At 39.0% G+C, this 27,730-nt stretch overlaps 1 protein-coding gene across 1 annotated transcript in view; it reads right to left on the bottom strand.

Annotated features, from left to right (window-relative positions):
- Nucleotides 1–27,393, bottom strand: part of SUSD1 (sushi domain containing 1) — a gene marked incomplete at its 5' end in the record, with an annotated part of 43,968 nt that extends 16,575 nt beyond the window's left edge. The window contains 10 exons of the mRNA XM_010293438.1: nt 4,357–4,543; nt 5,680–5,774; nt 6,669–6,858; nt 9,478–9,572; nt 18,842–19,021; nt 21,024–21,203; nt 23,590–23,766; nt 25,086–25,238; nt 25,879–26,034; nt 27,262–27,393. Of these exons, the coding sequence (XP_010291740.1) occupies nt 4,357–4,543; nt 5,680–5,774; nt 6,669–6,858; nt 9,478–9,572; nt 18,842–19,021; nt 21,024–21,203; nt 23,590–23,766; nt 25,086–25,238; nt 25,879–26,034; nt 27,262–27,393 (1,545 nt within the window). The remainder of the gene's footprint in view (nt 1–4,356; nt 4,544–5,679; nt 5,775–6,668; nt 6,859–9,477; nt 9,573–18,841; nt 19,022–21,023; nt 21,204–23,589; nt 23,767–25,085; nt 25,239–25,878; nt 26,035–27,261) is intronic.
- Between the last annotated feature and the right edge of the window lie 337 nt (nt 27,394–27,730).

Below are 27,730 nucleotides of genomic sequence, written 5' to 3'. Positions count from 1 at the left end.
TCCCATCGTCATTTTCCCCCCCCCCCCCCCAGCGCAACTTGAGGCCATTTCCTCTCGTCCCATCGCTAGTTACTTGAAGAGACCAATAGCCACCCCACCACAGCCACCTTTCAGGTAGTTGCAGAGAGCGATGAGGTCTCCCCTCAGCCTCCTCTTCTCGAGACTGAACAACCCCAGTTCCCTCAGCCGCTCCTTGTAAGACTTGTTCTCCAGACCCCTCAACCAACTTTGTTGCTCTTTTTTGCTCTTCTCTGGACACACTCCAGCAACTCAATGTCCGCCTTGTAGTGAGGGGCCCAGAAACCCCCTTCTTCGCAATACTCATGCTCTGAAGCTGCACACTGTAATGGACTGTCTCTCTGGAGGTGCATGATATGCTGTCAGAGTAAGAGCCGTCAGATCACCAACAGTCTTCCACTTCCTCACTGAAAAGCAGATTTGTTTTTTCCAGATGTTAAAGAAGTCCCTTTATGAAAGCATGAGTGTAAATCTTTTCCATCATAAAACAGAGCAGAACAATAACGGATCTTTAATGTATGTGTGTACATCCATGGGTGGGCAAACAAATCAAGACATCACAACCTGATCTGCAACGTAATACATTTTTCACGTACCTAGACAGAAAGGCAGAGCAATCGAAGATTATACTTAGTGTATGATGGAATTCATTCCTCTAACTCAAGTCACTTTCTAGACTCCCTGCTTGTAAGTCTACTTTCTGACTTACATGTTCATATGGAAGGAGAGGATACACACACTAGAGTATGTGGCCTGCAGGTATATCCTGGACTAAAACAAAAAGAACAGCAGCTGAAAAACATAGGAACTACTACAACTGCCTGAGGTACACAGGCTCAAGGTCAAACCTACCCAAATGCACTGGAAAGTCCAAATACGAATATGTAAGAAAGGGCAGCATGTGTGAACAGTAAGCACAGAACAAACTCAAAACACACCTTGATTCTAAGGACAAAAATGGCGTGGAGGAAGAGTAATGAGAAATCATCATTGACTCTAATATGAATTATTTTACATGAAGGAAGTGTAATCCAGTAATTCAGATACAAAACATCTATTTCTAGTGTCTAGAAAGTTTTCTGTCCTATAAGTATGATGTCTTAGGTCACAGCGGTCTCCTCTAAAACTATAAAAAGCTAGCTAGACAATGTAAATAAGCAGGCATTCATGAAATTCCCAAAGACCACAATTTTGTCACATTCGTCATAAATCATCTATCCCAAAGCAAAGCTTACAAACAGATTCAAATATCAATAGTATTTTAATGCAGCTCAACTGGAGAAGTTACTCTTATTTAGGATGTAAGAAGCAAAAGCATTAGCTCTTTATTATTCTGTTTTTCAAACACTTGAAAGTGGTTACAAAATTCAGTCATCTTAAATTCACATGTGAAAACAGACAATGAAATTAAGAACAATGCTTTGTCTGAGCATGCCTTAATAAATGACCTTCAAAAAGGAAAAGGAACAGAGCCACGTGTAAGTAGTGCAATCCCAACAGAAATAATGAATGAGAAAGTACACCCAGAAGACACTCATTTCCTTTCTTGGAAACAGACACAAACTCCCTTTTTGCTTAAAAGACAATCTTGCCATCATCTTGTTACAACTATAATATAATCACTGCTAATAATTTTTCGTAATTTACTCAATTTCCTATCTCAAGTAGACAGGTGCTTAGAGCTTGTCTAAAATAAAAGACTGTGCAAGATGCCTGTTACTGGAAGTATGAAAGGAGCAGAATTTCAGTGATCCATGAAGTATTTGCTAGACTATATCTACCATCCACAAGATGATTGGCAAAACCAACTTACGCTCAGCACAGAACTATTTTTGAAGGATGCTACTTTGCAGGGAGAAAAGCAGGCTTTTAAGTCCCAAGTTCTTGCTTTTTTTCTTTAGAAATACTATGGATATAATACATACTCATCAAGGAAATAGACAGATATAGATACTCAGGATATACAAGTAACCTTCTTAACAAGTATTTACAAATCTTCCTTTTTGAAAGAAAGACACAAACTTCATTGATCACATTCACATGCTTATTCTATTTTGCAACAGCCTTTAAGATTTTACACAGATGACTATCCTTGTCAGGACATTTAAGTTTGTTAGCCCATGGTCATCCAATCATCTCAGACATGTCTCTTCACAGTAGCTGAAACTCCACAGTTAAGACTTCCCGAACTCTCAAAATGCAGGAGATGTGTGGAAGCGAAGGAAATAAAACATCTGCATTTGCCCCCAGCTGAGGAAACAGACCAACTGACTGTGCATTTGTTAAAGGATGCCATATGAAAACTTAAACAACAAAAGAGGCCACCTCCAGTATATTAAAACACTTTTTTAAGTCTTAGACCCCTTAGAGCCTCTGTGCTTAATGCATTTCTTACATTTATACAGTACCATTTAGCCAGAAAACTACCAGAGCCAAAAAACACTTTTCAGACTTACGGCAGATAAATTGAGATCATTCCACCCACCATGGAAACACAACCATCTGGTTTAACAACATACATGATTACAAAATAACTGGATAAATGAAGAAGCAAATTATACACCCACTATAAAATTATAAATAGTTTTTATATAAATTAAGTTGCTTTTACAGATACAGCAATTCCCGAAACGTAAGGCACAGAAGTCAAAGGGTGATGCCAGATGAATTATTCTAACTATATCTTTTTCATCTTAGATAAACTGAAACAGCAAAAAATTTAACATCTTATTTAAATTCTCATTCTTTGGTGACCTTTACAGCATGACCACTGATAGCTTTTTAATTTTCACTCAATTTCAAACGCAAAAAGACCCACTTCTATTTTTTGGCTTCCATTAAAGGAAACACATTATGGAGTGCTGGCATGGCACTGCCAGATGAAGATTTGTAATAACACAGCAACACCTACCTTTTATTGCTCATTGAAAAAAGTAACTACGACATATAAAATGCCTTATGTAGCAGGATCTTCTTTCAAAATGGTAATGACCTAATTTTTACGTGAAGACCTTTTCTGAGGTTATGCATGTGCATTTGTTAAGCACTAACTCAGTGAGGAGGAAAATATGCCAGCTGCCAAGACACAAATACCACTTCACACAGCACCTGCTGCAAAGTGGTCTCTAGAGCTCTGCTGAGTAAGTGACCTGATGCAATCCTGCAGAGTTTAGGAAATATCACAGGATGCGAGCAAAGAGCTACACTTTTACTCTGAGTATGTATTCAAAAATTACTTCAGTCAACCAAACTGAGACAGCTTATTAGTTTTTACAATGGTATATGTATTCTTGAACTCATGGATGCTACTTTTGCATGACAGCTAGGAAACTTCTGAAAATGAATTATCAAATCATTATGGCAATTTCATTTTTAAAAAAAATCCAGATCATTGTATATCCTAAACAGTAGCTTTAGGAAGCAAGAGATGTTTTGCCTTTCAGTAAGCTTAAAACCCTTAGATTTACTATTAAAAATACTGTAGTACTATGAATTTCAAAACTACCACAAATCCCCAGTTCTTCATAAGCCGTCAGAAGAGAATTGGTTCCATCTAGTGGCTGAATACAGTTACAAACACTCAGAGACCTTTCATGTTCCTTACCTATTCCAATTTCTGGCCCCAATGGTAAGAATGATACCAGCACCAAACACTGCACTTCACATTGTAACAGCTAAGAACCTATACAGAAAGTTTGACAGTATAGGGATGCTACAAAACTGTTCTAAACAAAAAAATGTGCTAAAAACTGCCTTGTTTTTAATCACAGCATTTTAGTGCCATACAAATATCTTGCTAAACAGTGAAGCTGAGACCCTTACTACGTAACTTTATTTGCTCAAATGCCTTTTATGTTTTGTATTCTACCAATTAGAGATGAAGGTATCTGTCTGAGGTACTTGCAGGACCCTCTACACTTTGGATCCTTGCAGACTTTAGTGATATCTGTTGTCACAAATACCCATACGACATGGAGTTGTGCTTTTAGCTCCACTTCACAGTGGAGAGAACTCGTACTGAAAAAGTGTCAGCCTCTAATAGGGCAGGGAATTTAACCCAGCTCTTAAATACCAACCTTGTGTCTAATCCATCAAACTATCTCTTCCCTGCTGTGCCAAAGTGATGCTTCAAAACACTGCACCCCATTTCTCTCCCTCTACTGCTGCTGGACTGTCAACCCTGTGAAATCTGTTAAGCAACAATGAACAATTTTGAGCATGGAAAGAGCACTTTAACAACTCGCCATACAATACTGAGATCAACAATACTGTTTCACTTGAGCCTCATGCACCCAGTAGGTGCTTTTGTAAACATATAAAATAAGTGGCAGGACATACCTGTGATTTGTGTTGTCATGGAAATGAGCAGTGAAAAATTCAAAGCTACCATGGAAATATTAACAGAGTAATTGGTGCCTGGCTGCAAATCAAAACAAACTTCTGGAGCCTGCTTGTGTGTGGTAAGGTTGAAGGTCATTTCATGAAAGAACTCCTTCTGATACCAACGCTGGCCTTGCACTTGAAACTGTAACCAAACAATCACGGTATGGAAATGGCAATGTTTTAATATATCACTTGCATTCAGTCATGTCATGCTCTAAATTAGAAGAAATTGCAGAAAAACATATCACTGCATACAGAGTGCCAAAAATCTTGGCACTGACAGTTATTCAAGTTCAAATGCTTCCAAAATTTGACAGGAATTGCAGTCCCCTTTGATCAGCTCTGACATTGTCGTAGTTCTTTCATTTCTCCTCCTCCTGAGTCTAGCTTCTTTTTTATTAGTACTGTAATTTCCCCCAAGTCTTGATTTTCTGGTAACGTACAGGTTTCCAGTAAGAGTGCACTTTCATTGTAGTATACCCTCATGGTGCAAAGTGATGATCTGTGTAAGCTCACATGAGCACCTCTCTTTGGTTTGACCCTGAGGATCAAGTCAAACTTCCATCAAACTCAACTCCTATGTCAAAATGCCAACCACCCTCCAGGATGTGCCTACAGGCAGCTATGTTTCCAGGCAAACTTACAGGCCCATGGCTTTTTTTTTTTTTCAGCTGGATTTTGTATGTGGTTGTTTTGTTGTTGATCTCCCAAACGACCATGAAGTTATTAACTTAAGGCCTCTCCTGACCATTCCTCTGTTAACGAAAACTAAAATGCTTGCTGTATTTTAATCATGTGCTAATTTTCCTCTGAATAGATCCTATGCCTTTAGATAATCTCTGAGCACCTCTGAACACATGGAGATTTGAGAGAACGGCAGGTGGTCAAGAGTCCTGGCAGAGATAATCATGTAGAAATGCCCTGCTGGGACAAGGGAAGATTGAAGGTGTACCATATGGCAGAGTGGACTGATTCTGTGGAATTGGAACAGAGTCGTCTGAGGCCTGAACACAACAAAATTCAAAGTACAGATAGGGAAGGCAAAATAGGGTAGAGCAGGGGAAAAAATAAGCAAAACCAGGAGACTACAAAAAAGCATGGTGGTTTCTTTCTTTTTTGAAGTTTGCTATGCAAGCTTACTCCCTGCATCTTTTTATGGGAGGCATTCTAATAATGAGGAACACTGCTAGCAGTGAGTATTTGAAAAATTACAGTTTTTTTCACGTAAGTGATTGATATGGATTGTTTTCTAGATTCAAAATACAGACTGTGACTTACTGAGTATGTGTCTTCCACATCAGTTCCTCTGACATTCCTTCGCCATTTCAAGCATGTATCGTTAAAAATTAATAGGTTATTGAGAGCTTCCTTTACTGTAGAGACAATAAAAAAAAGGGAAAAACTTATTACAAAAGCTTCAACTTCTTCAACTTAATTAAAAATGAGTAGATGAAAGGAAAGGTTTTTATTTTAGTTCTCTTCTGAGACAGAGGTAGAATCTCATTTTTTTTCTATGAGCAAACACAGTAAATAAGGCATGAACATTTTCAACAGAAAATGGCTGTTGGAAAAAACCCAAGCACGCTATTCAGGAAATCAACAGAGGATCTATTTGTCCACACCTAGGAAGGTTATAATGACAGAAAGATCCAGGGGTTCAGACCTTCTGATGGAAATAAAGTTATCATAGAACAATTTGCTACAGTTGATGCCTTTTAGGAAAAAGCGTATGAGAAAAAGCATGTTTTGTGGATTCCAAAGGCAATTATTTCTCAAGGTCTGTCTGTCCCACCAGAATTAGTATGTCAGAAGGGAAGCTTGAAGTTTCTGTGACCAAAATACTACAGAAATCTGCTGTTAGAACATGCCTTCACTACAATTACTGAGAACACTGCTCATCGCTGCTAAGCAGAGGAACATTATCTATAATGCTCACATCACTTAGATTAGTGTCACACAGCACAGCAAATGGGGAATTCTCCCATAGGCAGAGGATCAATTTTCAAGGCAAGGAATGGAAACCAGTAAGCACTGTACCATGGACCGAAATTCTGAAGGGCACTTACTGCCCCGGCTGTTCTCTCATAGATTCAATGGCCACAGTGAACAGAAAGAAAAATGTCTTGCAGAAAAAGGGGATGCTGTCAGCATAAAGAATGATATAGTCTAGGAGACGGCCTGTTGCCCTGACAGCTACACCCAAAACAGTGAATTCTACAGCACAGCAAGTTCTTCTGTAAGCACAGATAATACAAAACACAACCTACCCTTTGTTTGAACTGCTACTGTAACTGAGACAGTGATGTTTGTGGAAGAGATAGCAGTAATATTCACCAGGTAGTTACCACCAGAGTTGAGATCTAAACACACATTTGGATTATCTTCACTTGTAGTGATGTTAAATACCGCATCTTCCGAGAATGCCTTCTCATCCCATCTTTGGCCCAGTATGTGAAACTATTGAAGGATTAACACAAAAGATGGTAAAATTGGTTGTGGTTCTCCAAAATTCAGAACACTAGTTCAATTAAGCCTTGAGAACCTAGGATTACATCTGTTTTAAAATATCAGCTCAATCAAAAAAATTAGCTTGTGACTGTTTTGGTGCAATAAGATGGCTTAATAAATTATATCTTCAATTTCTTCTGGCTATTCAAATTATGAATATTTTTCCATGTATTTCTACAACAAATAGAAGGAATCTGCAACATGGACCCTACAAGCAACTCCAACATAAGCAGTAAGGTGTTAAGTAAATATTCTTTCTTGATTACAGCACACAGATCAAAACTACATCTGCTCGATGGTTTCTTTTCTTTTTTGTAGTTTTTCCCCCTTGCCCTACAGAAGCAGTAGGAAGACTGAATGCCAAACAGTAGAAGACAAGCTTCCCTAAGATTGTCCCAGTGCAGTGAAAAAGAAACCTGTTGTTTGTATGAGATGAAGGGACAGACAAAACTCATCTAGTTGAGCTCAAGGCAGTTCAGACTGTGTTGTCAATACACAGATGCATGCACCCTATGCCTACATCATCCTCAATTTTGAATATTGTGAAGTGTCTTGCAAATAGCTGAATTCAAGGCACAACCACATGCACAGAGCACATTATACCAGGGATCCACAGCTTGCCAGTTACCACTGGGTACATGAAAAGCACTGGTTTTGAACTGTTTGGGCAATTGTGAATTTGCTTTTTCCGTCTCAGCAGTGCTCAACTAAACCACTCAAACTAAAAATACATTGGTTTGTAACACAGGAAGAGAAAACCAGGCTGTTTTCCAAAATTATCGTATATTGAAACGTATTGAAATGTATTTTCCACATTAACCTACCCCCCCTAGAGATCATAAATAATCATAGAACCATGCAATAGTTTGGGATGGAAGGGACCTTTACAGGTCATCTCATCCAATCCCCCTGCAATGAGCAGGGACATCTTCAAATAGAACAGATTGCTCAGAGCCTCATCTAACCTGGCCTTAAGGGTTTCCGGGTTGGGGCCATCTGCCACATCTCTGGGCAACCTGCCCCACTGTTTCACCACCCTCAGTGTGAAAATTTTCTTCCTTAGATCTAGTCTAAATCTACCCTCTTTCAGTTTAAAACATTACCCCTTGTCCTATTGCAACAGGCCCTGGTAAAAAGTCTGTTCCCATCTTTCTTGTAGGCTCCCTTTAAGTACTGGCAGGCTGCAATAAGGTCTCCCCGGAGCCTTCTCTTCTCCAGGCTGAAAAACCCTAACTCTCAGACTGTTCTGACAGGAGAGGTGTTCCAACCCTCCGATCATTTTTGTGGCCCTTCTCCGGACCCGTTCAAACAGGTCAATGTCTTTCCTGTGCTGAGGGCTCCAGAGCTGGATGCAGCACTGCAGATGAGGTCTCACCAGAGCGCAGTAGAGGGGCAGAATCCCCTCCCTCAACCTGCTGGCCACGCTGCTTTGGATGCAGCCCGGGACACGGTTGGCTGCCTGGGCTGTGAGCGCACGTTGCCGGCTCATGTCCAGCTTTTCATTCACCAGTACCCCCAAGTCCTTCTCAGCAGGGCTGCTCTGCATCCCTTCATCCCCCACCCTGACCCAGGTGGAGGACCCTGCACTTGGCCTTGTTGAACCTCATGAGGTTCACATGGGCCCATGCCTGGAGCTTGTTCAGGTCCCTCTAGATGGCATTCCATCCTCAGGTGTGTCAACCGCACCACTCAGCTTGGCATTGTCTGTAAACTTGCTGAGGGTGCACTCAATCCCACTGTCTATGTCATTGATGAAGAACATTAAAGAGGACTGGTGCCAGTATGGACCCCTGAGGGACACTGCTAGTCACCAATCTCCATGTGGACATTGAGCTGTTGACCACTACCAATACCCCACCTTTTTTTTCCCCTACTTGTATGTGTTAAAAACCCCAACCTTTCTTAGGATGTTGTCATTCCCAAAACATGGGAATTCTTTTCATGTTGTTTTGGCACTCAGTAACACTGGCTGAACTATTTGTTTCTGAGGATTTGTAACTTAACTTTTATTCTTATGTTTATACATGGTAAAAAAAAAAAAATAGAGTAGTTACCAAGGTTGTTTTCAATTCCTGTGAAAAACAGTTCTAAAATGTTCTAATGTAAGATGGTTGAATCTCTTGAGCAAGGCACAGTATTGCAATATACCTTTCATTTCTAAAACAAGTCACATCTAGTATCTGCAAGCGTACACTCTTTACTTGAAATGTCTGCATCGCAGATAGGGACAGAGCGCACATTTTGCAATGTTTTCTATGTCAATGGGACCTTGAACTCTACAACAAAATTTCACTAAAACATACAACTTGTGCTGAAATGCTTCTTGTATCAACCACATGTTCAATTTACTGGAATGGGACCCCAACAGCTTTTAAGTTTTTCACCTAACTTTAGGACAAGGATTTGTTTCTTTCCCAAACCAGACATCTTCAGTTTTTTAGGCAGTTCACTGGGAAGAGGAAGAAAAATTACCATATAAACAAAACACAAAAAACAAATCTCCACTACTGACTGACCAGAATTAACCAGGACAAAACTACTCCCAATCTTAAATACTGCCCAACTTACCATGTACGTTTCCTGCACTCCCAGTCTTCCAGTTTTCCTTTGCCACTTCACACATGTTTCATTGAATATGGACAAATTACTGAATAATTCCTCCTCTGTGAGGAAAAACATGAACACAGAATGAAAACAGTTAATTTCTCATGCAAATCTTGATGTTTGGAGCAATTGCTTATTTCTTCCTTTTTCTCTGCTTCTTTTTCAAACAGGAAAAATGAAACAAGGTAGGCAGAAGTTAGGTAGTAGGTTTTCCCTTAACTGTGTTGGCTCCTAAAATTAAAATATACAAAAAAAATACAAGGTTAACCAAAGCAGGATGTTCTGAAGCTAATGATTGTGGAAGTCCTTAAACATACAGCCAGCATTATGTGAACTGCCATGACTAATGAAACAAAATACTTCACTATGCTTGCGTTTTATTGTAGAACATTTTTAATTCTAATGACTTTACAGATCTTGAAGAGGACATTAAGTCATTACAGTTTCCTGACAGCACAGGAACAAGCTCATCAACTCCATGTTCCTGAGGTGTTGATATGTTCCTAATACATAAAAGCATACATATACAACAGCATTGTTTCTTACACAAGGATCTTCAGTACGTACTCTACTTAAGACTAGAATCTTTCATACCAGGTGACCAATCCAGCCAAAAGAGCCAATGAGAAACAACATTTTGCTCTGCTTTGGACACTCCTCCTAGTTATAATACATTAAAATTGTACCTTGTACAAGTATTCCTGGTCGAAGTCTTTCATTAAAGTGTGCTTATGACAGTATCACAACACCAAAAATGAAAAGCAATAAACAATGCCCCAATTCCACTACTTCTGCCACCCATTCTATATTCTCCTTGAACTTGGGTGCCAGCATCTGGATCTCGTAACATGCAATGGTCTGTCTTCTAACAAATGAGCCATTTACACATCAACTCGAAGACTTTGTAGACCATTGGATCTCACAGATTACAAGTCTCATTAAACTCCAAACAGAAGAGTCAAGCAGATTTAAAAGAGCTGTCTGTAAGAAAAAGAGGCTACCAATAAGCCAACAAACTTAGAAAAAAATGCTCTTCTGAATACAATAACAGCATTAATGCATTCAAATCACCATTTATTCCCAATTCCACTCTCACTATAAAAGATCATGTGAAAGTACAGCACGGATTTGCCCAGTATCAAAATACATTTGTGTGTGCATGTCTGTGGGGATATTTGATTTCATAGAATCATTTAGATTGGAAAAGACCCTTAAGATCATTGAGTCCAACCGTTAACCTAGCACTACCAAGTCCACCACTAAACCATGTCCCTAAGCACCACATCTACAGGCCTTTTAAATACCTCCAGGGATGGTGAGTCAACCACCCCCTGGGCAGCCTGGTCCAATGCTTGACAACCCTTTGGGTGAAGAAATTTTTCCTAATATCCAATCTAAACCTCCCCTGGCGCAACTTGAAGCCATTTCCTCTTGACCTATTCCTTGTTAATTGGGAGAACAGACTGACACCCACCTTGCTACAACCTCCTTTCAGGTAGTTGTAAAAAGAAACAAGGTCTCCCCTGAGCCTCCTTCTCTCCAAGCTAAAGAAATTAGTCTCCAAAATTCCTGCACGTAGGCAGTTATTTAGAATTAAAGTGTAACTGGTTTTGTATTTTGCACACTTTATTTTCTTTTTTCCTTTTTTCTTATTATTAAAACTGTCATAAACTGTCTTCTAATGGTATCTTCCTCTCCATATATTCAACAAATAGACGCCACGCTCACTAGACCACTTTATCTCCCAACTAACTTTAATTCTCACATTCTAAACTGCCATTAAATATGGAAATGCTGTTGAAAGCTTCCTCCTCTACAGGACACAAGAAGAAAAAGAGATTAATCTGCATGTCCTCTAAAACAAATTTCCTTACAAATGGCTGTGTGATTAATTGTATTTAAGTGTTGGTTCACAGTAATGTCTAGAAACTCCACAGTATTAAGACTTCTGTACCAACGCACAGCAAGAGTATGTTCAGTTTTATTATTTAAATCAGATACATTTTTACCAAAGACCAAATGGCAAAAATGACCCAAGGAAGGAAGGGTCAGAAGGAAGAAGGCAGAACTAGCAGCATTTTTTTCCGCAGCTACATCAATTTTTCCATCATGCTTTCTGAACTTTCAGAAAGGTAAGGCCACCCATACAATTACCATACATGCCAGAATAGCTGGCAGACTTTTTCTCATAAGTTCACACTGAATGGGTAGGAGTGAAAGAGGACAAAAATCTGTAACACCCACAGAGAGAACACCACAATGAAGTCCTGGGCTTTCTGAGGAGACGGCTTTTCCTTCCTTACTCTTACTGATCACACCCTCTTTGTTTGGATAAACAAATGTACAGTTAAGTGCTTGGTTTAACATTAATCCCAGTAGCATAAACATAGCATCCAGTAACAGCACAAAGGTATCTCTGAAACAAGTATTCTCGCACCTAGAGGGAAACAGGTTCCCCGACAGATTAGTTGTCCTGTGAAATCTATCAGTGTCAGTGACTTCCAGAGCTTGAGGACTCCCAAAGTTAACGGCACAATACGTGCCTGGCCTCAGTGTGATGTCTTAGCAGACAGTAGCATCCAGGTCTTCAACAAACCTGATTCTCATCAACAGCTTTCACTAAGACTCACAAATGAGACTGGAGAAGCTAAGACCCCCAATTTCCCCATATTTCAGCACTAGAAATTTCAACCTGTGATTAACCGAGAAGGCTACTGGATGCCATTGCTGCTGCCACTGATCTCCAGGTTACCGTCACAATCTCCTTCCCATCCCAAGGGAAAGGATCCTAGAAACAACATGCAAATGCCTGGAGACCAGACCAGAAGGGTGGAAAATTCTGGAGGATTCAAATACTGAAAGGCAAATCTGGGAGAAGGTAGAGAGATGCAAACAGCACCTGGCTGTTAGCAGCCAAGAAAGACAGGTGCTGGTAAACAGAAGACAAATGGGAGAACACAAAAAGCAAGCAACAAAGTGATTCAACAGCACCAGTGAGATTGGAGGGGGTGAAATCATGTTAAGAAAGCCAAAGAAATGAATTCTAAGAAGGAAAACAAGGAGTGAAGGTCTTAGTCTTCTTTACTCCACTTTTAAAAGCTCTGCTAGGAAGTAGGGCCTCTCTCTATGCTTCAGTGTGTGGGAAAATATTCACAGTAATTACAGCCAGTGCATAAACGCCTGTACTGTCATGCTCTTCTGCCTTAGCCCTGTGCCGTGAGAAACAACCTTAATCCTTTGCTTATCAGTCACTGCAAGCTCAGGTCCCAGTACTCAGTGTTACTATTTGCCAATTCAGGAAAAAAAAGGTAACACACAGACAACTCTACGTCTAGACAGTTATTAAAACTACATGACTCCTTCTACATATACAACTCACTAGTCCTCAGCTGAAAGAGCACTTGACATGACTGACCTCAGCTTCAGATACATCAGAACTTGTATGAAAGAAATGGAAAATTTATTTACCAGAAAGCAGATAGAACCAGCTCCAATCTGGTATTTCATCTTCAAGTAGCTAAAAGAGCATCAACACATGCAAATTCACTTACAGAGCTCTTCCCACCAATTCCCACAAACACATGCAATTTAAGGGAAAGAAAAAAACCCAAGTATTAGCGCTTTTTTGTATGTTGTGCCAGTTCAATTCTGTGAAAACTGTGAATGATGCTGCAAATGCCATCTGCTGCTAACACGCACCACACATACATTCAGAAAAAGAAATGAAATGAGAGCAAACAACATTTCAAAGAGAACTTCTGCTCAGGCTGTTTCAAGGCACTTGCTCTATAGCATACAAGCAAACTCCTCTTGCACAGTAGTTTTCACAAGTATATATGGAATTTATTTTACAAAGACACATATTCAGTATTTATACCTTTTAGGGTAGCATGCTAAGTTTTTATGAGTTTTTCGTATTTTGAGTAACATACTTGCTTCCAGTTTAACTAGAATTGCAAAATTGCAGCAGGTTTTCACCTTCAGTCCCAAACTTTACACAGAGCAAATCCACAAAGAAACAGCAAAGCTGTAGGCAGTCACGCAGGAAGGAGCAGATAGCTAGCTGATGATTTACTACTTCCTTTGGTCTAACAATGTTACCAGGAGACAATCAGGAGCAGAGTTATTCATGTATTGAACCAGACTGACAAAAACATAGGAGATGCAGTTGTTAGCATACTTACAAACGGAAAATGTATCAATCAAGGGTGTCAGACTACACAAGATTAGATGGGCTGGGTTTAGATATGCGTATGATCTACTCCCCAGCTGAAAGATGTTCCCAAGACTGGAAATTGGTATTTGCCATCACAAACTGGGTAATTATTAATTTGGTTTCAAACAAACAAACACACACCTAAATAGCCCTGCAAAAAGCTACACTCTTTTTGTTTAATTATCACTGGGTTGCATCACTTTGATCTAAGAAGTAGCACCTCCCATAACACAGACTCCACGTGTGTATCTCCAGGCAATTAAAGAAATTAACAGATGCCTGGATTTAACATATCAAACTGGGTCTTCACAAGAACTCGGGTCAATCAGACTCTTTTCATTGATGCCTGTAACTATCCTAATTGTTTGATGTTTTTATTCCTACAGAACCACAGGGTTTGCATCAATGCCCACAGATGTGAGTGACACCTTTTTTATTAAGCTCATAACTGTTGACATGAATTACTGACACATAGCTGGGAATAAAATTAGGAGTGAGCGTTAACCCATTCATTGTTGTGTGGTAATTACTTATGCTGCCACCACAGAAACATTCTAGCTGCCTTTTTGTATCATCTCTTATTGTACAAGTGAGGATGTAAAAGCTGACATCACAGAGAATTCTAGCTAGCGGGGAAATTGGTCACTGGAAATAGGGATAAAGCACAGGAGAAGAAGGGAAAGTGAAAGTAAAGGGAAAACAACTCTGGATTAAAGAGAGTAACTAGACCCTCTCAGTTGCATGGAAATTATCTTTGCTGTAAGTCTACAGTTAAATGACACCTGAAAGGATGATCCTGCTCTGTTTATTCCAGGCTGGATTCGGATTTCGCTTTTGATGTTTTACAAGATTTTTTGCATTATGAAAGTATTCTCTTCCTCTTCTGCAATGTTTTAAAGTGCACAGTGTGGACAATCTGCTATGCCTTCTCTGGACCAATTCATCGAACCACTCTTCCTTCTAAACCTTCAAATTTCTGAAGCACTTATTTAGCAAGTATCCTCCATCCTCTTCAGCCATTAGGATTTTCAGTGCTGGCATGCAACACCTATTTTCTGGGAAATAGCTCAAAACTGACTAACACCTTATTCTCTTGATGCTTTGAAGGTACTCCTCACTGCTGTAATACCCAAGTTCCACATCATTATCTCAACATCACCTCCAGAGGTCAAGACCTGCAGCTCAACTCTATTTGTGGATGGGGAGTCACAACACACAAAAATGAAGCATTCTGAAACACAAATTTAACTTTTAATGAAAGATGGACTAAGAGGTATGTTACCTCTAAGAGGTAACATAAAGAAGAGCATGCACACAAAAGGTTATGACACAGAAGCTCCAAGCTCAGGATCAGATGGAATGTGCATTGGTGTGAATGATTTTTTCCCTATTTGAGTTCCAGGTTCACAATACATAGGGACTGGATCATCTTTTCCTCTATATACCATGCACACAAAGCCTAAAATCTGCTGACAGCCCTTTATGGCCTACTTTGGAAGGCTCTCACAACTGACCAGGAAGATTGCCATGCTGTCAGACTCAGCATTAATGGGACACAGAGGTCAATTTTCCCTTTCGACTACAACAGCTGTTTCCCACTCCCTGAGTTTTAGAATGCATTACCAGTAATGCGCATTACCTTTCCATGCAGGTCTGATTCAATCCCTCCTCCAGCCTTTTTACATTTTTTTGCAGACTTGTGTTTTCTTTTCCTTGGATTAAAATAAGGAAATTGGACAAACTCTTTGTCTTTCTTAAGACACCATATTGTTGCTACCCACACCAACAGATGCTAAACACACTGAATACCAACAATCTCCAAAAAAACCAGCCATAGAGTAGTTTTTCTAGGATCAGAATAAGGAGCAGCAGCCAATCCAGCCTATCTGCTGGGACAAGAGCCAATTGTTGTAGAAGGAGTAGATCAGATACTGTGAAAAAGCTCTCCATGACGAGGATATTGCTAGCACTTGGGACTGGGAAATTGGACAAAGCTTGACGAATAGTAGAAGGGAGGGCTCTGCAAACAGGATGTAGTGAGTGGCAGCAGCTAAAGGGACTATTTCCCTCCAAAATATCCTTAGCAATTGTCCAATTAACATAGAAAACTGCATCAGACACTGCCCCTTTTGTGCATGAACTGACTCCTTCCTAACATTGGAAGAGACTGGAAAAAGCACCAAAAAAAGTTTTAGAGCTGCACATGGTATTAAGAGCAAGGTCACCTCGCAAGCACCTTATTCACCATAATTCATCTTAACTTCCCCTGGCTGCCCAAGAAATAAATTCTCAGAAGTTAAAACTCTGTGCGTGTCTGTATGTGTGTACATGCATGCACATACACAATCTACACATACTACGAGGGGAAAAGATTTTACTTCAGCATCTACGTTAGCCCTTCGTGACCTTTTACTATCAAACATTTTTATCCAAGCTTAATGAAAGACAAAACCAACTCATCTACCCATTTTCATTTCAGACACCATCCAGTTCCTCTCCTTGCTCGTCTCAAAATAATACTCTTCACGGACTTGGTAAAGGCTTGCAATATACATTGCACACTGCCATTTGCAAGTGCAGATTTAGGAACAAGTATCTCAGATAGATAGCCAAGGCACAAATCACCTTTTTTCTGGCTTTCTTACGGCCATAAGTAAAAAAACCAAGCACCTTGATCTGGGGAATCCAGTCAAAAACAAAAGCATGAGTGGGAACACTTCATTTTATACTTTTCACTGTAATAAAAAACGCAAGTCTAAGTCTTCTGTTACCTTATGCCCCATTTTGAGCCCTCAACCCAGAATCACCTCTGCTAGTAAGATAAATATTACTACCAAAAAAGCTCAGGTTGACCATTTCTCCTCTGAAACTCACAACCAGAAAACCAAGCTTCTTGTTTCAGGCTATCTTGTATTCCACCACTGCATGCTATAGTGCTTTATAGCCAAAGCCTTTCCCTGAAAAACTGAAACACTCCCACAGGGGGATCTTGTTTTCACTCTGAAAAAAACTTTCCAAATTTACCATGAAATCCCACCAGAGCTCAATAAAATATGTGCCTGGAATAACACCACACCATTTCTGCAATGAAAAAAGATGAAACCACACATTCCTACTCTGCAGAGGAAAAAGAAGTTCTACAAGACAAGCTGTACAGGATGTCCAGACTCACACATTGAGCATACTGGACAGCAGGTATTTAACTGCTGGTAAGTTCTCTGCACTTTAGTCTCTTGAGTTTATGTATAAAAGTCAAGGGTTGGGAAAGGAAGACTGTAATCCAGTTAACTATTGCCAGACTTCACTGCTGATGACTTGATCCAATCAGGATCTCTCAGTAAAATCAATTTTGTTAAGCAATTTTTAAATATTTAAATCAGTTTCTATTAAATGTACTTATATATATACACACACACATTTACTATATACCCCAACAGACAATGCGAATGAAGGGCATTCCACAGCAATCATTGCCTAAGGAATGGAAGAAATTATTATTTGCCAAATGGAACATGCTCAGGGGAAATTCTTAACTTCCTTATTTCTAATGAGGTTTTTCAGGCAATAGGAAAAGACAGACGGTTTTCTTCTATCTAAGTTATTCTGCAACAATACATGATTCCTTCTCATTTTAATGGGGATTACTGATTAATTATACACACCCTTAAGATCATATATATTCACCATTACTGAAACATAAATTTAATTTCATTTGGAAGTAATTTGTTACCTCTAGTAAGTGTAGAAAATGTAGATGTTAAGAAGCTGAGGACCTTTGCACCAATTTCCTATTCCTTTCCCCCACCCACCTAAAGGAGCCTGAACTGGTTAGGCTATTTTTTTAAAAAGTTTCCATTCTACTTGACCATAATTCTGACTTTTTTGGCCCTCAGATCCAACAGCTAAAGCTGCAGTCTATATTTTTGCCTCTGACAAGGCTCTTGCTGAAATCTGTAGTAATCCTATGTATGCAGTCTGCAGGTTCAGACCCTTCAAAGCTTCAGAATGCTCAAGACAGAACTCTCAGCATTGCAATGACACACCTGATTAACTTAGCCACTCTACACAATGCCGGCTTCAAAACAAATTCAGAAAGTACAGCTACGCAAATTGCCTAGATGAAATACAAAATACGACTTCTAACAACAGCAGTTACATTTTTATTGAAGCACTATAAAAACTGAGAGAACCGGTTTTCTGCATGCTCATTTTATTTAATGTCACGTTTTATATTCTCAGTGAATGTTCAAGACATGAGGCAAGAGACGCATCAAGTGGCAACTCTTTGTGTAAAGGCTTGATCTGTAAAGTGGTAGCAGTCAAAGACACACTTCCAGTCCTTTTGAGAAACATGTGGATGTTACAAAGCTACAGGAACATGACCATCTGCAAAAGACAGCTCTGCTACTTAAGAACAAGAGAAGGACAGTCGTAGAGCTGTCTTGTGACACCTCTTTCTAAGGACACCGAAGAACACTAAGGAGCACAACAGCCACAGTCCAAAAGATATGCTTTTTTTTTGCTATTATTAAAATGTCAGTATAACCTGTATCCAAGCCCACAGTATTACAACACCTTCGTTACAGATCTCCCTTCTCAGGACTCATTCTTTTGTAAGACAATCTTTCTGGACTGAAATTTAGACAACTAAATCTAGGCTGGAAAGGCAGCCGTGAACAAATTTTACTTTGGGCATTATGAGAGAGTAAAAAAGAAAAAGGAGTTTTGAATTTCATTGAAGTGCACCTTACAGTTACCAGGCCCACGACAGAATGTTGTTAAATGACTTCTGCTCGTCTGGTCATGTTCCTGTGTCTTTTAAAGCTGAAGGTTCCCAGTGCAGCAATGAAACTCCAGTTGCGTTAGTCCCTTTCTGGTTAAAATAAAAAGCAAGACAGCTACAGAAAGATCTGTAGCATCTACTAGAAATTACTGCACAGCTAACATTCTCTTCTGCGACCTTTCCATCCAAAAGTATCACCATGTTCCCTGCATCATAAATTAGAAAGGGATTTCTTGCCTTCATCCTTCCTCCTGTTCCTACCTTCAGAAGAGGAACAAGAAACTACTTAAATAGGACACCCCACAGCAACTTCCTACAATAGTATTTACCTTTGCATATGTATGTAATATTCTCCCAAGACTGATCTATTGTGCATTCTGAAAAATTCCTGTCTCCATTAAAATAATATCCTTCTTTACACTGATAGTACACTCTGCTCCGTAGAGTGGTAGAGTTGTGCCAGATCATTTCTGTGTGTGGAATCAGCAAAGGTTTGCCACAGTCTATTTCTGAAACAGAAAAAACAGGGTAACAAAACCTGAAAATGAAAACAGGCAAGGCATATCAAAGTGTTTAAGGAAGAGAGACAAATTGTTCCAGCACGTAACACTTCACTTTTTTTCACTTCCTAGTGATTTCTACAAGTCAGACCAGCCATTTAGAACCCAGAATTTTGTGACTGGAGGCTTTCTAGCAGGGTGGGTCATTTATCCTTCAAGATGAACAATAAAAGTGTCCTGTTTAGAAATGGAGAACAACTATCTCTAAGCAAATTTTTGCAAGCGGATCTATCTTCCCACAACACTCTCTTACCCCGACATTCTATTTATTCCCTTATTTTACCTATCATTAGTAACAACAGATCTGAAGAACAACACATGGTTCAAGGAGTGACATGGAAAAACAGCAATCAAGAAGGTTATGTTCCTTTGCCAGTGTATTTAATTCAAGCTTTGAAAAAAGGAGCTGCTACAGACAAGCAGGAAGGGAGCACTTCTGGGGGAAAATTTGATGGATTATTCAGACCATTTTAAAGATCATTTTAGAGGGTAATGCACTTACAAACTTATTTGCTCAGTTGTTTTCAGGGGGTTTATAATAGAATTAGGGAACAAAAAGGAATAAAGAGTAAACATCAAATCAATGGAAGGATATTCAGCGTAAAAATTCCCTTTCAAATCCACAATGAATGTTATACCCCAACAGAAGATTCTGCATTACTTCATTTATAAGAAGAAAGCAATGTAAGAATTAAAATCTTACCTACACTAAAGCTTATATGCAGAAATCAAGTGCTTTTAAAACTGTTCAATAAATAATCTTAAGTGGTTCTGAAATTCTACTCAAAAAAGGAAAACAAAGATGAAAAAACAAAGTGCACAGAATCATAAGCTGTGCAACCTTTAAAGGAAAAGTAAACCTGTGTATCACAATGGGGAATATATCAACCATCATGATTACCTTCCTTTTCATATCCCAATGTGTATGAATGTATGTATCTATTATAAATCATCAGAACAAGTTTCAGAATAACTAATGCACATGCAAACAATATGCTTAACTTCTAGAAGGACAATATGTGAATGAGATACAAAAACTACTGCTGCTTAACTCCAGCTATCTGCCCACAGCCATCCTGTAATCAGTTTGAAAAGCAGAAATTCAGAAGTACATTTCTGTGTAACATAATGAACCTTCTATTTAGACTGGTGACCCAGAATAAGAATATTAAAGAAGATTCTAAAAGTAGAGAGTGGTTGTAACAGACACGGCACATTCAAAAAATTACTACGTATGATTGCAATGAACAGAAGACTCAATCCTGCTGGATCAAGCTGAGAAGATATTAATCATCCAGTGAATGGAAAAGTGAAGCTGTGCCAAAGTAAAAACTGACTGAAGACTATAATTACACTGAGGTCATATTAATTAATAATATGAGCTCAGAGTAACAATACACCAGAAATTTTGTTGGGCAAAATACTTTTTTTAAAATGTACCTTTGTGTTTCATCTTATCAAGGAACTTGTTAGGCTATAATCTTCCAAATCATAGTAATAAAAGGGATTTATGACTCACGTCAAACAATAGCAGGCTTGAGCAATCATAATTTACAACTGGAAACTGTCTGAATTCGGGAATTTTGAGGGGACATTAATTGCTAAAGGTGGTTCAATTTCTGAGTAGTGGCTTTGATCACAGAGTAGGTAGAGCTAGAAAAATGGCAGCAATTTAGGCTGAATTTTCATCTCATGCAAATCCTAATGCCTGTCATGCATTGGGATTTTGTCCTTAGAATGTTAACTTTTAACAATTAATTGCAACTCATTAGCAACACAGATAAAAAAACCCTGTTAATACACAGCTTTTGGTTTGTGACTGAACTTCATATACCAGAAAACTGTATAAACTGAATGCCTGAAGAGGATTTCTCTTTTTGATGACTCCTATTTATTATGGAAGTCAAAAGAGTATCTATGCTAAATAAATCTGAAGGCAGATGTGATTTACCTTTGCACACCAAATCAGTACCATCCCACTGTCCTTTGGCATTGCAGACTGCAGTCTGGTTGCCGCTCGCAGTGAAGTAACCATGAACACAACTGTAAGTAACTTCACTTCCGTATGTGGTCCCACTTATAGATGCTGGATGTGCATTTAACACAGAAGGTGGAATCCCACAATCCACATCTAGGGAGAGAAAGAAAGACAATGAACTTGTTAGCCAAGCAGCAGAAATAATGATGGCTGCACTCCCATGAGTATTTCTTTCATTATTTCTCCTCCTGTGGTAATCCAACACTCCCTCGTGTCCTCTGTGACAACCCCACTGTGACCAAGAGTGCTGTAGGTACGCCAGAGCTGCTTCCAAATAAAATGACTTCTCTCTGCCTTTCTCTCAGAATGGCATGCTAAATCTGTGACTCCTTCCTCAACCTAGCTGCTAGTATATAGAAAATGTCCTGTTGTTTTCTTCTTTCATTTTTAAGATTCTCCTCTTTTACAAACCTGATTACAGGTGGCAAGCTGGTTTTATACCATTTGCAGTGAGCAATGGTCAGAGGGAGGCAGACAAGCGGAAACTGCCTTTAGGAAATGGACAAGGACCAGAGAAATGCAAAACCATAAAAAAGGTTACAACACACAATACAAAAGCTTCCTCTTAAAGCAAGAGTCTACATGGTGTTCAAAATGCATTGTAATAGGTGCTCTATTCACAAACACGCTCAGTTGCCATTTACAAATGCATGAAACAAAGAAGTCAGCTAGCACAAAAAGGCATTGTTTGATATGATGTTCATTTTCTAATGTAAGCAACTATCTAAAAGGCTTTCATGTTAGCATGACACAATAATCGCAATTCAACAGTTTAGCTACACCTCTTCACATGCATCACATCTTCCCATTGAGACTTTTCATCTCAAGAAGACAATTCTTTTTTTAATATCCAAGGGAAGCTATACTCTTCAAAGACAAATTACATCCACGTACTTGTATGTAAATTAAAAAAAAGGGGATCTACTCCACTTACAGTACCCTGACGTCAGGTCACACATCTTACCAAGTCTGTCCTACCTTCAGTGGCCAGTTTCATCATGACTATATAAAATGAACTCCTAAATTACCATAGAAGACAAAAGACAAACTTACTGATTTTCCTGAAAAAGAAGACATTATCTGGCCAAAAGAAATTCTTAAATTAGCAATCAAGACTTATCAAGGAATCTCTCTGAGCTGAAAGAATTATTTAAAGGTGCTTTTACTAACATTAAAAAAAAAAAGAGTTCAGACTTGCTGGTTTTACAAAAAGAGAAGTCCTAACTGAAATCCAGGAAAAGAGCTTGCAATACAAAGGGGAAATACATTTGTTATTTCAGTCTCATGGGCTGTTTCTTGGTGTTTGATATATTTTATTTCAATTAACCAGGAGAGAGATGCTTAGAAACTCTTACCTGACCTATTGTTTGATTGTAGAAATTAAAAAATCACATGAAAAAGAAACCATTGAAAAATATTAATAAAAAACAAATGTACCAACAATTCACAAGGAGTGCATTCCACAATTTTTCTTTAGGGACCTCTTAAGACTTTGGGCACTTCCTTTTTGTTTTCAAATTGATTGCCCTTTGTTTATTTTTGGGGAAAAATGTTATTTCAATTGTTTTATTTCTGATGCCAGTAATTTAGTATGAAATTATGAATATTCTAGGGATATTTGATATTTCACTTTTCCCAGTATTCACTTCCCATAGAACACGTACAAACATGACATTTCTATACACTGTCAGAGGAAAAAGAAAAAAAAGCCATGAGAAAGAATTAGAAACCAAGAGGTCTGTTGTATTTCGAGAGAAGAAACTCTTCTCACTAAGTCATAATTTTCAGGATGACAATTCTCCCCTGTAGAATTGTTACAGGTAGTGTAGCTTCTGTTAGCTAGCACTTCAAGTGCCATTTAAGTAATATAGAGACTTTGTAACTACTCACAAAATCCTGCACTCGTAAGCAGTAATATTTCATCAGAATGAGCAATCAGAACACCAAAGCAAGTGGAAGTTTTAAAGATGGTCACGGGAAACTTAACACTTCAGAGATGTGAAAGCATTTGCTCATGCACAAATGCTCTTAAACTCTTAAAACCATGAAAGCTATCAAGAGATGAGCGGTGGTATGATGCCTCTCTTTTGCATCTACAGTCAACCTTTGGAAAAAACTTCACAAGCTGTCAGAAAAAAATGTTCTTTTCATGAGAGGTCACTGATGCCTTCCAACTCAGTGGCCTTTCCAACGAAATGTCGTTGTTTTCTAGGCCTTGGTTCACAGGCAGGACACATTGCAGTATCTGAAAAAATGCAAGGACTAGCATTGAAAATGTCATTACAGTAACAAGAAGAAGTGGCATAATTTTATAACCTGTCCTTTTTTTTTTTTTTTTTTTTTAATGGCAGATAGCCAGGTCTTGAAAAATTATCATTCGGATTGAGGAAACAGTCTACTGTCTTTCACAAACATACTTCCCCATGCATAAACACCCTCTAACGAAGAATTTAAGAAAAAGATTTAAGATTCTTTTCACCTTTACAACTTAAAGTGGCAGGTTCCCAAGTTTCATTTGCAGTGCAATATGAGAATTTTCCCTCGTTGCTATAAAACCCTTCTTTACATTCATAATGAACCGCACTTCCTGGTAGCAAGCTGTAGTTGCCCACAATGTAGCCATGCTTCATTTCAGGAGGGGAACCACATGCAACTTCTGCAAAGAGATTGAATTAGAAGATCTCACAGTATAAAAAATGACAACTCGCAACCACTTTAAAATGAGCTGGACTGGATGGTGACATCACAAAATACACCCAATGTGATGAATCTGAGGGGTCGCCGAAGGGTAGATGATTAAAGTTGAAGAGCTGTACTGGCCACAGCTGGAGGAACACAGTGATCCAGGTATTGAGCTACATCTATACTAACATACAGCTGGAGCCATTCGCAACACCAACGAGGAGACACTGCAACATGATGGTGCTTTGCGTTGTCCCAGTCTCGCTACAGCAATGGCTGAACGATCCTGCAACACGAGAGGACAATTTGAGGCCCTAAAGCACTGCTTTATTTTCCTATGCCTGGGAAAGGTGAAGCACTACGGACAGGCTGAAATGAAATGGTCTTCCCCGTAACTCCTCCATCTAACTGAACGAGCCTGCATACAAAAGCTACATTCCTTCAAGCACAGCTGCTTGACAGGACTCCCTTGTCCAACTCCACAAGCAACACAGCCAGTACAGACACGCCACTTTAACACAGCATGTAGAGGGGGAAGTCAATGGGATTAGCAAGGTTATCAGCAATTCTTGCAAAATGAAGCAGAGCACTCCAGTTGGAAAAACTCGATGAACTACAGGCAGTGAGCTTTACTGACAGTTCCTACAATAACTCAGACATCAGAGCTGGATATAATCAAGGCAGTTTCTTTCACATGGGATGCCTGGGTTCACCACAGACTCTGACAGTTACAGCTTACACTGCTAGCATTTTGCATCTGTGAAAACCTATGCTAGATAGGAAAGGAGGAATGGTTTCAACTTGATTTTTTTTTTATGGCAAGAGAACAGTTCATTTATGCAGGTGGCACAGCATGTAATAAATAGGTAAACTATTGTTTTATTATTCATCTCCCCTAGAACTGTTTCATTCACCTGACCTCTCTCACAAGCTTTTTATCCTCTCTTGCCATTCCCTTCATGCAGTGTGATTATATAAGCAAGTGGATTATATCACACTTCCTACCTGTTCAGAAAGTAACTACTTCACCTCCATGGCATTATTAAGCTTCTCTGACCCTGCACACCTGAACTACTGCTGAGAGCCTGCAGAAATCATATCTGGTGTCGACTCTACCATCCAGAAATCACTGGAACAAACTAAACCCAAGAAGGTAAAAATCATACAGCAGGTAAAGTCCATGGAGAGGGCTTCTGCCCTGCAGACTTAAAAGCACAGATCAGAGCAGGTACTGCTATGTAATGTAAGGTCTGATTTTATCTCCTACCAAAAACAGCATCCAAAGACTCTCACCTTTGCATGAAACCATGTTCCCATCTGGATGAAAAGAACTCTCTCCATTTTCTAATTTATAACCATCATTGCAGTAACACTTGTAGCTTCCTTCAGTATTCACGCATCTTGCATTGCGACCACACAGACCAGACTCCTCACATTCATCTATGTCTAAATTTCAGAGAAAAACATATGCACTTCACAATAGTTTTTTTTTTAATTAATTAATGTAGGACCCAAGCGTAAAACAAATACAACATGCCATGAAGGGTTCTACATAGTTTCTGATGGCTCTTCAGGGAAACAAAGGAACTGATTATTGCCTGGTGTTCAAGCATCTCTAAGGAGAAGACTCACAATTTTGTAGCTAGCTATGTTTACAATTGTTTCTTTTTTTACCTGACAAATTGTTCCCAGCATTATCTCCTACTACAACAATATCAGAAAAATCCCTTATCTGCAAATATCTTAATCAGTTACAACAGTTCATTACTGTAACAAGGAACTGGCTAATATTCTACACTAAAGACAAATAAGGCATCCTAGGGGAAAGACATGCATCATCTTACTTCATCTAGATTCTTCTAAAGATTATTGCTTGAATGTGACTGTGAAGGAAGGATTTGTAACATAGCAAAGAATGCAAAATGGATCTAATTCATAGCTGTTAAAACCTAGATGTCAAATAAGTGTTTGTCGTACTCTAATACAGACTTAGAAAGTAAGCTCTAAAGTGACAGGAAAAGAAGATTCATGCAATAGCAAATTAAATTCTGGATTCCTGGTGCTCAAGATTCTTTATGATGTCTACCTGTACAGTTTGTGCCATCATTGGGAATAAATGTCTTGTTGTTGTTGGAGGCTCGGTATCCATCAAGGCAAACACAGTAAAAACTTCCGTGTGTATTATGGCACAGTGTATGATTTCCACAGATCTTGCTGGCACCAATCTGGCATTCATCTTTATCTGTCAGCACATTTAAAACACATCAGATATTAAGAAAAGTAGAGTATCTTTCCCTCCTCGCTCATTACTGTGTAACCAGACTTTCCCTTACTGTTTTTCTTTGTAAGTTATTTGGGATGTAAACACCGCTAGTAAACTGGAGTACTTAGACCAACAGAGGTTGTTGTCCCTGAATGCGACTATGAATAAAGCTTCAGGACACAGCTTGAGTTGATCTAAGGGCTGCTGAAACCAGAGCGCCCTGCTCTCCACTTCTGCTCTTCCTTACAGCACGCACTGGCTGCAGCACTTGATGGAGCTTGTGCTGATCTTACCCAACTGGCAGAGAATTAACATGGTAAAATATGCAGCTTGTCTTCTCCCACAATAATGAGGTAATGGAACTCTATGCAGGGCCCAGCAGGTGCCAGTGCTTGGGAAGGAAGGGGAAAGAGATGGAGTGAAAGATATCAGAGGTGGAGGACCTTTCCCTTTAAGCAGCGGTAAGCTGCTTAAATACACTCAGATGCAGCATTTGACATCACTCTTTGGTTCACGTATTGATTTGTCATGTATGAGATAGCATTTAAGGACACTATCAACTACAGTAATAACACAATGCTGAACAAACACTTCTCATGTAACAGACATTTGCACTTAAGAAATTTGTGTATATATGCACGCTGTTATCAAAAACAGACCTTCAACTTATGAAATTAATTTTTAGTTACCCACTACTCTGAGATAACTGGAAAAATCAGCAAAAATGTGCTAATTTTAATTGTCAGCTTTATTGTCTAGCTTTCAGCTCAATGACACATAGGTTGGAAAGAATAATAAAGCGAAGCCCACCATATTTGATTTTTTTTCGTGAAGCTGGGATAAAATATGTTAAGTAAACCACTCCAATACATTCTATTTTAAAAGTAAATGTTTGATAAACCCCTACATTTTCTAAGACAAGATTAATTTAAATCCTTCACTCTATAGCAGAAACTGAATAAAACAGTTAAGCAGCTAAGTACAAAACAATATTTACATCAAGTACAAGTACAGCTCATGACTACCGGGGGGGGGGAAGGGGGGGGGCGCGGACAAAAACAATCCGTACATATTCTACGTTTTGGAAATTCTGCCAGGAAATTACAAAGCTTCTACTGTGTTTTGAAGAATTCAGTAATATTATTCAAGAAAGAACATTTCAGGAATATGCACCGTTTCTTGCCATTTTGCAAACAGGCAGCCTACCTTGACAATGGGTTCTTCCATTTCCTACAAATCCATAGTTACAGATGCAGACGCTTTTCCCTTCACTTTGATGACATGTAGCATGAATGTGGCAAGTTGCACAGACATCTGAAACTGATCTGTTCACAACTGCTTTAAGAACAAAAAGACAAAATTACTTCTTTTTTTTTTTTAAAGGACCGTAATGGTGGTCCAGCATGGGTAACTGGCACAGAATTTAAAGTGGACATAAAATCCAGCTTAAAGCACATGGAATACAATCCTAATTCTTCTCACCTCATTTGCAAACCTGCAGGAAAACCCACAGCAATAGTATTCAGAGACCAAAGAAAATAAACAGAAAGGATTAAACAAAATAACTACACTGAACAGTTTTCTCCATGCATCTATTCTTTGACTAGCAAAACAGCTTTTCATCAGTTAGTAAGGCTTACAACACATATAATATATAGCTCTATCCAGTATTATT

Source organism: Phaethon lepturus, unplaced genomic scaffold (genome assembly GCF_000687285.1).
Source record: "Phaethon lepturus isolate BGI_N335 unplaced genomic scaffold, ASM68728v1 scaffold27580, whole genome shotgun sequence".
Taxonomy (NCBI): Eukaryota; Metazoa; Chordata; class Aves; order Phaethontiformes; family Phaethontidae; genus Phaethon; species Phaethon lepturus.
This window is presented reverse-complemented; position numbering and strand designations above follow the sequence as displayed.